The following is an 11852-nucleotide window of genomic DNA, read 5'->3' on the forward strand; positions in this document are numbered from 1 at the left end:
TTTTTTTTTTTTTTAAAAAAAAAAAAGAAAAGACCCACAGTTTCTATCAATCTGACATATGGCAGCGCCATCTAGTGGGCCGTCCATAGCGCCAACTGTTTTCCCCCGTCACACTCGAACAGATTTGTTCTTCTTATTTTTTAGTTTGATGCTAATTTTGTGAGATATTTGGCCAGGTTAGTATCAATGGACCACCCTGTATAAAGAAGAACTTGAACTTTGGAGCTCATATTATGTATCTGCAGTCTTCTTTGGTCTATATGGCAACATTTTCTGATGTAGCTGCGTGGATTTGTTGGCTTTAAGGAATAGTTTATAAGCTGAGCTACTGTAATCACATTCTTATTTATGCACATATCTTCTGCTCAGTATACCCAGTGTCTCTTTCTGAGCATAGCAACACAGTGGATGACACAGAAGTGGACAGTTATATTCCCATCCAGCTATCCAGATCTAGGTTTTCTGCATTTTATTTTTTTTTTTTTTATTTTTTTTTTTTTTAATTCGCTGAGGTGAATGCTGTCATGGTTTATTTAGTATCTGCTTCATGGTGATGACACTGCTACACAACGTGTCAGCATGGGTACTTAATTTACTGATGGTGGCTCAATACTAATTGGGGAATAGAACCTCTTGAGGAGTAACAAGAACTTGTCATGCAAGTCAATCTACAGGAAGCAGGAAGTCCCAAAACTTGTAGAGGCATGCAGGAGGATAACTCACAGCATATGGCTGTGGCAGGCAGCTGTCCACTGAGCACAGGTCAGCAGTAGTTGGACTTTCGTAAGCACTGACTGCCCCGCATACTGCTGCCCACAGGTAAACACCTTCATCAGCAAGTCTGCTGATACTATGCAGTATGTGCTCTATCCATGGTACATTTAAATACTATAACAATGTGCTATCCATGCCAGTTTGTCTACCTACATTGCAGTGTTTGCTGGTGGGGACACTGAATCCTCCCTACCCACCCACCTTCTGAAAAGTGCATGTAGGGCCAAAAACAGCCAGGCTTGGGCCACAACCCCTGATGCAGAACTGTAGAAGTCATTGGATAACCTAGCAGAAGATCAACCAATGAAGGAGGCAACAGTGATGCTACTTGCTCCACAGGAAAAGCGGAAGGAGAAAGAGGCTGATGCTACATGGTGACCAGTGCTGCCTACAGCAGAGGTAAGGCCACCTCATCAATGAGAGGGAGAGGAGGCACAGGAGGTGGAAGAGGAGGATGGATCAAAAGCCACTGACCCCACATTGGCAGGGACAGACGAGAGCCTCACTGGGACTGAGGCACATGTGACAGGAGGACGGCAGAGGGCACTATGTTGCAGCAATGAAGAAGCACACGGCTGCAAGTGGAGATCTGCATCCAGATCAACGTCGTGACCAACTCTGCCATCCTGCTTAACTGAAGACTGTGGCAGTGACATCCTAACAGGGCATAAGCATAACTGATTTGCATGTCAGGTCAGTTGCTCCATATCAACATCCACCACAAACAATTTCCATAACTGCTGCTGGCTGGAGGACTGGGCCCAAACGGCAGCCTTGGGATGAAATTGTGGTGGGCCACAGTAATCTCTAGCATGTGCGGCTAGTGTCCAAACAAAAATTCTGTAGGACTGCACCTGTTGACTGGCACTGCCCAGTACGTAGTCATGGAAAATGACAATGCCTTGTCACAAGGAGAGGTAGACACTGATTTCCTCATATGGATTTTTAAGGTACACATGAAGTGCTCCACCTCTGAGTTAGAAGCTAGGTGAAATGGGCAGCAATTGGATGCTGGATACTGTTCTGAATGCAAAAGCTTCCCACGACACAAATTGCCTGCTGTTATCAGATACATGGGTTTTGGGATGATCTTTCAATGGCAAAAATGGACAACTTATGAACAATGACAATTGACAATGTGTGGGACAGCTTGGCTGCATACAGGAAACTGTACAAGCATCGACCACCAACAACCACATGCTGTCCAAATAAGAAACCAAAACCAACATGCACCCTGTCCCAAGAGTGCTCAGAGACTGGCTAAGTAGAAAACCAGCATGGTGGTGCAGACTGGTTCTGTGCACAGGCTCTATGAACCGACACCAGATGTTCGATGTCACAATCGATCGCTGGCTAGAGGACATGACAGTACACCAACGCCTTCATGTGAGCCATACTCCAGTGCAATGTCTGCAGCAACTGGAGTATGTGGAGGCACAATGCAGGGCAAACAACCACCCAACCATTGCTCCTACTTAGCAAACATGAGGACCCCCTGGACAATGCCGAGGTGATCATGTAGGAGAAAAAAAAGGTATGCTATACAGGATCTGCACCCAAAGAGGCTTGCTCCAGCCAACACATCTGGACCACCAAAATGATTTTCTGGAAAAGCAGGTTAGTGTCTGTCGCCTCTTGTGCTGTTAACAGAAAATACAACAGGATTTACTGCAATGCATCATCCAATGTGAACCTGAGAATCGGACCCCGTTGGTAGCTGCAAGGGTGCATCAGCATTGGCATTCTGGACAGTGGAGCAGCAAAGAATGTCATAACAATAGTTACTGAGAAAGAGGGACCACTGCTGAAATGGGTGGGCAGTCCTGTCAGACAGCTTAGAACGGTGGTCAAATAAGGAAACTGCATTGTGGCTGATGATGAGGAAGAATCTCGCCCCATACAAGAAAATGTGATAGTTATTAGCCACAAAAATAACGGCTGGCATTTGCTTTCCCACCTGTTAGTAATTACACTGAGTTGTGAAAAGAGTGTCTGGTGCATAATCAATGGGCTGTTCTGTGCCATATTGCTTCCAATGGGACAGGACTGCACCAATCCTACACTGTGATGCACTACAGGCCAGAGTTAAAGGTTTACTCAGTGTAAAAGAAGCCAGACAGTGAGCAGAATACGAACACTGCTTCAGAGGCTGAAAAGCCAGTTGACAATCTACAGACCAGAAAAACTTAGTGCCCTCCTAGTAAATCCAGTAAAGAAGATGGAAGATATGCATGGCCCAGCAAATGAACTGAGCACAATATGAAATCTTACCCAAAAAAGACAGGAGCTCCTTCAGGTTCTTGAATTCTGGCAGGTTGACAGTGGCTCTGATGAGGCTGTCTGTTGGGAAGAGGCCATCTTTGCTAAACACATGTCCCAAAATAATGCTTTTCCAGTCTGCAATGAAGACCATTCTCCAGAAAGCATTGGAAAAGTGACTAAAGGTTTCGCTAATGTTCCTCTGGTAGGACCTGTTACCCAACATCACCAAGATAATTGGCGCAACAAGAAATGTCCTGAATCAACTGCTCCAAGTCCTGTTGATAAATTTGCAGCATGGACAAGATTCTGAAAGTAGAGTCATTAAACTGGTAAAGTCCAAAGGGGGTATTGAGGACCAAGAAAGTCCGTGAAACAGTGTCCAATCATAACAGCAAGTAGGCATCACTCAAGTCACTGCACAAAAAATACTGGCTCTGAACAATTTTCCCAACAATCTGTTGGTTGCAAAATTGAATAAGAATCCATGACACATTGTGACGAGTGATCTGTTTAAAATTGGTGCAAATGTGAATAGCACTTTTGTGCTTTTGAATCTCTACTACAGGTGCTGCCCACTGACTCGATAGAGTAGTAGAAATGACGCCTTGATCCTGCCAACACTGCAACTTGGCATTTACCTTGTCATGCATGATGAAGGGAATGGGGCAGGGATGACAAAAAATGGCTTAAGAGAAACATGTGCCTCAAAATTTTCAGGCCGATCCATAGTATTCTCAAACAACTGGCCGTATGACCACAGTAAGGAGCCTAAATCATGAAAAGAAACAGATTGAGTCATTAAATGCATTTCGTCAGCCATCTGGAAGCTGAGAACAGAAAAGGAATCAAGGCTAAAAATATTTTGCATCACCAGTGAATGGACCACTAACAATGTAAGTTAACATTCCTCGTTTACATAATGTGCGAAGATAGAGAATTGCCACTACAAAATTGCACTGTTTACTAACCTGACATAGCAGCTGTTGAAATGCCAGGCACCACATGAGCTTGTATGTATCTAAATTAACAAGGCTTATAGTTGCTCCTTTGTCAAATTGAAATTTGACTGGCCACACACTCCACAAAAATGTCAGCAAAATACCCATGCACGGCGAGACGACCCCAGAGCCCAGTGAAAACACAGGAGCATCAAACACCTGACACATGGCTCATGGTCAAATGGCCTCTTTGATACCATACCCCACACATGGCATCCATGTGTAGAGGATCTTCATAAACATGCAGTGAAGGACAACAGGGATGAGGAGGAGAACAATGTTGAAGACCCAGAAACCACAAACGGTGGGAAATACGGCACTGTGAACAACATAAACCTGCCATGCTTGGCACAGGCAAAGACAGGCAGTGCCGCATTGCCGTTGTGCCCGAATTGTCAGCAACATCAACGCTTTGTGACTGGGTGCAGGTACCCATGAGGCCTCAGGACATGTTTAACATGAACGCCTAATTGAGCCACCTGCCAATTATCAGAAAGCATGTCTCCTGCTGCTACCATCAACTCATGTGTGCAACATCAGCTAAAGAAGATTCAAACGAGGTCACACCCTAGTCTGAACCTCAAGATCAGGCACTATTGGAACACTCAAACCAACATTTGCGCAAGAGGCCTTATGAATTGACAATCCAGACTGCATACAAATGCCCTGGGTGCTTGTGGTGCTGGTTAAACTGTAACTGTGTCACCACCACATGGGTCTGATTTTCAAAATAGTGCATCAGGAAGTGACAAAGCTCATCACATCAACTGGAACAATGATAAACCTTAACTGGCTGTGCAGTAAGAACTGGCAGATGTAATTCTCCCATGTTTCCATAGACTCATCAAAACCAGCAAACAGCATCAAGGGCACAGAAGAAAAGTTCTCAGCAGGTTCCTGATCCATCCCTGGCAGGGCAATGATGCAAAGTAACTCTGCATTCTTATTCATCTATGGGTGTATCTGCTCCTGCTGCTGCTCCTTTTGTAGGCGCAACTGTTCCTGCCAGCACTGCAGAAACACCACATCCATGGTGGACCAAATTACAAAAGGGAAACAAAAAATTGGGGCATCGCACATGTATTAATGTCCTTCATCACGACTTTAGTATCTGCACTGGTGTGAAAATGCTGCTACACAATGTTAGTGCAGGTATTTCACAGGCTGATGGTGGCTCAATAATAACTGGGAACTGAATCCCTTGAGAGAAAATGAGAACTCGCTATGCTGTTCAATCCACAGAAAGCAGAAGGCCTGAAACGTCATAGAGACATGCAAGGGGATAATTCAGCACACAGCTGAGCACTCGGCAACAAGATTCAGCATGATGTGAAAGGTGAGTTCCGTGACAGTTGGACTGGTCTACAGCTGCCCACAGGTAAACACCTCTGTGAGTGAGTCTGCCTATTACACACTGTGCACACCCTCCATGGCAGGTTTCCACACTGTTCCACTACGCTTCTCAAGTCAGCTCATCTCCCTCCAATGCAATGCCTGCTGGTGGGGATACAAAGTGTATTTGAAAAGGACACAACTGGAATCATTGCCTGTTCTTGGCAAATGAAAGCTTGTAATCCATCACCAATCACTTCACTGCTAACAGGCTTTCAACCCTAATTTTTCATTCAGAACACTTTGTGAATACAAGTAGATGATAGGAACGGGAGGGGTAGAAATTCTGTATAGCAGAAAACATGCAAATCCCAAAGTCTTTGATCATCTTTTAATGTAAAGTGCGTGGCTAAAAGTTATTACCAGTAAGGCAAGAATGATTATGAAATCACTAAAAAAAGCAGGAATAAAGAGGAAGAAGATACAAAATAAAAGTTATGGGAGATACATAGGCAGCACTTCCAGAGCTGAAACTCAAAATGAAAAGTGGCAGTTGCTATACTTTCAACCATTTTCTCAAGTTTCTAATTGCACTGAGATTGTCTGTCATTATTCAGATTTTTAAAATCTTTTTTAGATGCAACTGTAAGTATGGAGCCACTATCAGTATGAGTTAACCAGTGAACAAATTGTCCAGGAGGTTACATGTGCACGCATTTGTGTGTGTGTGTGTGTGTGTGTGTGTGTGTGGGTGTGTGAGAGAGAGAGAGAGAGAGAGAGAGAGAGAGAGAGAGAGAGAGAGAGAGGGGGGGGGGGGGGGAGATGAATTTAGTTGGAACACTAATAAGCTAATGTACATGTAAAGTGACTGTAAGTGGGCAATACTAATTTTATGTATGAATGTTTCAAAGGTTTATCAAGACTCCTCATAAGAATGGACAGACCAGATACAACTATTGCAGTAGATGGATCTCTCTTTAAACACCACCCTAGGCTGAAAACATGGATGAACAAATACATCCAGCTGTTAGCACCTGGAAAAAAGGTATGTTCTGTTTTGCTTACTGTTATTACAGATATCGCCATCATTATCCTCATCTTCTTCTTCTTCTTCTTCTTCTTCTTCTTCTTCTGTATACCTAAATCACTAATGTGGTTCATAGTTCATGAGCCAAGCTGCAGATTGCCTATCTAATGGATTCCAGCTGCAATGAATGTATCATGCCCATATACACTACTGGCCATTAAAATTCCTACACCATGAATATGACGTGCTACATATGCGAAATTTAACCGACAGGACGAAGATGGTGTGATATGTAAATGATTAGCTTTTCAGAACATACACACAAGGTTGGCGCCGGTGGCGACACCTACAACGTGCTGACATGAGGAAAGTTTCCAACCGATTTCTCATACGCAAACAGCAGTTGACCGGCATTGCCTGGTGAAACGTTGTTGTGATGCCTCGTGTAAGGACAAGAAATGCGTACCATCACATTTCCAACTTTGATAAAGGTCGGATTGTAGCTTATCGCGATTGCGGTTTATCATATCGCGACTTTGCTGCTCGCGTTGGTCAAGATCCAATGACTGTTAGCAGAATATGGAATCGGTCGGTTCAGGAGGGTAACACGGAATGCCGTGCGGGATCCCAACGGCCTCGTATCACTAGCAGTTAAGATGACAGGCACCTTATCCACATGACTGTAACGGATTGTGCAGCCACATCTCGATCCCTGAGTCAACAGATGGGAACGTTTGCAAGACAACAACTATCTGCACGAACAGTTTGACGGCGTTTGCAGTAGCATGGACTATCAACTCAGAGACCACGGCTGCGGAACAGACAGGAGAGCCTGTGATGGTGAACTCAATGACAAACCTGGATGCACAAATGGCAAAACGTCATTTTTTTCAGATGAATCCAGGCTCTGTTTACAGCATCATGATGGTCGCATCCATGTTTGGCGACATCGCAGTGAACGCATATTGGAAGTGTGTATTCGTCATCACCATACCGGCATATCATCCAGCTTGATGGTATGGGGAGCCACTAGTTACACGTCTCGGTCACCTTTTGCTCGCATTGACGGCACTTTGAACAGTGGACGTTACGTTTCAGATGTGTTACAACCCGTGGCTCTACCCTTCATTTGATCCCTGTGAAACCCAACATTTCAGCAGGATAATGCACGACCGCATGTTGCAGGTCCTGTACAGGCCTTTCTGGATACAGAAAATTAACAGACTGCTGCCCTGGCCAGCACATTCTCCAGATCTCTCACCAATTTAAAACGTCTGGTCAATGGTGGCCGAGCAACTGGCTCGTCACAATACACCAGTCACTACTCTTGATGAACTGTGGTATCGTGTTGAAGCTGCGTGGGCGGCTGTACCTGTTCACGCCATCCAAGTTCTGTTTGACTCAATGCCCAGGCATATAAAGGCCGTTATTACAGCCAGAGGTGGTTGTTCTGAATATTAATTTCTCAGGATCTATGCACCCAAATTGTGGGATAATGTAATCACATGTCAGTTCTAGTATAATATATTGGTCGAATGAATACCCGTTTCTTCTTGGTGTAGTAATTTTAATGGCCAGTAGTGTAATTATAAATCAAATTTAAAATTATGTCTTAACCTACTCACTAATAAGTTTAATGTTATGTTAACACAATAAGACATGTATTACAACTCCTGGTGCACAAATTATCTGGACTATTGTTAATCAATATTTGAGAATGAGGGCATGTAGTGACTTTGAAACAACTTAATGCAAAATTTGAAATCTTTACAAAAATTTTTCTCAGCTGACATCCTCCATAAAATAATGAAAGGAAAAAAAATATTGCTTACTAAATTTCTGCTGTTTGTGCAGTAATACTTCAGCATTCAGCATGAGATTTTAATTTATTGCTTCTTTACTATTACCTTTATTTGTTAATTGTTTTGCAGACAATATCCACATATACCACTGGCTGTACCTGCAAAATTATTTCATTGTACAATGCACAATTCAGGAGATGTGATATTATAAACATTGGGTGCAGGGAAAACTAGATTTTGCTTAAAACAGAGTGCAAATTACACAGATTCAATCAGTCTGAGTTTGATAATGAGAGCACTTAGTGATAGCCTATAAAGTTAAAAATAATTTCAAACCTTTTCTAAACTTTTTCTCACTTACATGTTTAACATCAAATATTTAATACATTAGCTCAGTTGTAAAATAATTAGCCTTTGATACTGTTTCACACATGGAAGTCTGATCCGGGGTGCAAAGGTTTACTGATTTTCAGCGTTTATTATTGTTATAAATACATGCTTGTATATCTTTGTTTATAACAAAGATGTGAAGGAGGCAGAAGAGTCGTTGTTCAGATAATGTCGTAAGAATTTCATCATTATATAATGCAGAAGGGCCTAGGGATCTAATGTTTGTTCCTTTCACACAGACAAGAGTCCTTCAAAAAAGTGAAACATTTGAAATATGAATATTTTCTTGGTGTTTGCAGTTTGTATGACAGACCATTGCATTTGTCCACAGTTCCGCCTGCTTCTTGCTGAAGATGGCAGCGGTAAAGGTGCTGGAATAGTGGCCGCAATTGCTCTTCGGTTGAAAGAGAGATTTCAAGAAACGTGACTAAAGTCAGATCCAACCGAAATGAGCAAATACTGAATAATGTACACCAAAATATATTTTGAGAAGGGCCAGCAGGCTTGCTTCACTATATGCAGTAATGAAAAAAAAAATACAGAATGTAGTGAGCAGTGGTTCACTCATTCATTAACAATGATATTTCACAACACTATGAAGATGCTACTGAACTCTTGGAAGCAAGCTGGCCACAAGTTTAAGAATTTCAATGAAGTTACTTTTCAGGAACTTGGAATAACTGTGATAAAATGCCCTTTCAAATATCTGTTGTGAAACAATGTTAATCTTGTATGACAAGCCTATTTATACTCAAGTGATTTTGTTACATTTTTCAATAAAATGGGATATTGTAGTTTTACAAACTGATGTGGAACTTCTATCAAAATGATAATTTAGGACCATATGGTTCCCATAAATTAGTTTGTAAGACATTTTTTCCAGATTCAGAGAACAATATAGTAACAAACATTTGAACATAGTATAATGTATATAATACAGTAATGTTACTTAACATACACGACTACAGAAAGAATATTGTAAAAGTTGCCTTTTGTGTGGTCTATGTCAGAATCTCAAAATTTCTGTTCCTATAAAGATCTTGTGTAATAAAAAAAATGTTCACCAAGATTCCATAAATGATATGTCTACTGTTTCATGCATTCTGACTATTAGTCAGGTATGACTAATTTCATACATAGTGTACTCTCGTGAATAAATAGGACTGTATATTTGGAAGAACACCAGTGTGCAGGGATGTACATGTGTAGAGATAGTATATTTGGAGCAAGTGTCTTTTGTACAGTTTTGAATAGAGGTCAGTAATGAACAGAGAAACAAAACTGAAACACCAAATATGATAATCTGTAACTGGTTACTACTTTTTCATGTGAAACTGTCTTTTTATTCACCCACATTCACTTGACTTTCCAGCATGAAGAAAAACAGCTGCACTTGCTATTGATTTATTTGTTAACAAATCATGGTCAGTTCTGGCCTCATGGAAAGCCATTATCAAGTTGAGATCTGTATTTGATTTGGCCTAGTGTACTGTTTCAAATGAACAGTGACGTAGTTCACAACACTGAGTTAAGTTCGTGTCATCATCTGGTAACAGCCTTTAGTGATACTGAAACCAGTTGTAGTTTACCAAGAAATATACTGCATATGGTGCTTTCACATGCATCATTAGTCCTTTATAGTTGCAGATTAATGCTCTACTCCAGCCTTTAGTGATACTGAAACCAGTTGTAGTTTACCAAGAAATATACTGCATATGGTGCTTTCACATGCATCATTAGTCCTTTATAGTTGCAGATTAATGCTCTACTCCACATTGTGATGGAAATGATGATTACATTTTGCCAGTTTGTCCAAAATAAAATGGTAGTGGAGTTTTAGAGGGAGGATTACTCACTGGCAAAAATATTAACCTCTTAAGAATTAAGTATCTATTTTTTTTTTCACATTGAAGATTCAGTCTCACTCAACATTTGGATTGTTTTAAGAATACTTATTAAAGTCCAATTCCAGTAAATGATAAGGTAAGAAGCAAGCTGCTAAACTGCAGTCCCGAGAGTGATTTAATCGAACAGTCTGAAACCTGTATGAGGACAGCAGGATAACTGTTTGAATTATAAATTCAAATTTCCTACCAAATTAAAGAAACAGATTTCCCCTTTTCACTGTAGTTGTGCTCACGTAGTGCAACATATAGGTAATTCACTGACTGTGGGTATAACAATAGTGAGATTTCAAATTTTGATCAGATTTGTTAGTAAGTAAAATGTGTTAAGACAGCAGTGCAATAGTGAGAGAGGATGGGTGGTTACTTACTGTAAGTATAACATTGTCACTATCTTTGGTCAACTTTAGTAGGTCTTCATCACTCCATTTGTTATTCTTCACCACTATAAGCTGAAGTAGGGATATATGCTCATGAACGAAAACATTATGACCACTTTCCACAACAGGGTAGAATGCCACCTGCTGGCATTGTGGCAATAAGGGAAGTGTATAAGCAGAGCAGATATAAATTTGGAAATATTCTATTGGTGATAAAAGTCAAAAATGAGGAAAATTAACTTACAAAAGTGACTCTGACAAAGGGGTGATAAGTGTGGTCCAGCACCTGGTGACAAATATCATAGAAATAATGAAGCTGGTTGGATGTTTGCATGCCGCTGTTCTGAGCATCAATGGAAAGTAATTGAAGGATGGTGAAACCATGAGAAGGTGACAATGTATTTGATTCCCACACCTCATTCCTGAAAGGCAAGGTCATAGGCTTGCTCGTTCCGTGAAGCAGGATATGTGGTGATCTTTGGCAGATCCAATGATGGACTGCAATCCTGATGTAGGCACAAGTGTTTTTTAGCACATGAAACTGAAGAAAAGGGCTCTGTAGCAGATAACCCCTGTGTGTTCTCATATTCAAGCAACAGCCTTAATTTTGAGTGCAGTGGGCATGAGACTACAGAAATGAGACTGTGGAGAATGGAAATTTGTCAACTGGTCAGACGGATCACATATCTTGCTATACCAGGTTGATTTTCATGTCCTGATATGCTACAACCCAGGCCAATGGCACCTCAAAACACACAATGCACCACTGTCATAGGCTGGTGGTGGCAGTATTATGCTTCAGTGGAGATTCATCTGGGCTTTCATGGGTCCTGTAGTGGTAATTGAAGGCACAATGATAGCTCCGTACTATGTGAACATTAATGCAGATCACCTTCATCCCTCCATGTCTGTTGTTGGCCCCTGATGGTGAGGGGGATACTTGAGCAGGATAACTGTCTTAAGTCACAAAGCCAAAATCATTC

General features: G+C 41.5%; 1 protein-coding gene across 1 annotated transcript in view; it reads left to right on the forward strand.

Annotated features, from left to right (window-relative positions):
* Positions 1-9389, forward strand: part of LOC124789489 (hexokinase-1-like) — a 286562-nt gene extending 277173 nt beyond the window's left edge. The window contains exons 10-11 of the mRNA XM_047256873.1: positions 6278-6411; positions 8917-9389. Of these exons, the coding sequence (XP_047112829.1) occupies positions 6278-6411; positions 8917-9012 (230 nt within the window). The 3' untranslated portion in view covers positions 9013-9389. The remainder of the gene's footprint in view (positions 1-6277; positions 6412-8916) is intronic.
* The last annotated feature ends 2463 nt before the right edge of the window (positions 9390-11852 follow it).

The sequence above is a fragment of the Schistocerca piceifrons genome, chromosome 1, assembly GCF_021461385.2.
Source record: "Schistocerca piceifrons isolate TAMUIC-IGC-003096 chromosome 1, iqSchPice1.1, whole genome shotgun sequence".
NCBI classification, from domain to species: domain Eukaryota; kingdom Metazoa; phylum Arthropoda; class Insecta; order Orthoptera; family Acrididae; genus Schistocerca; species Schistocerca piceifrons.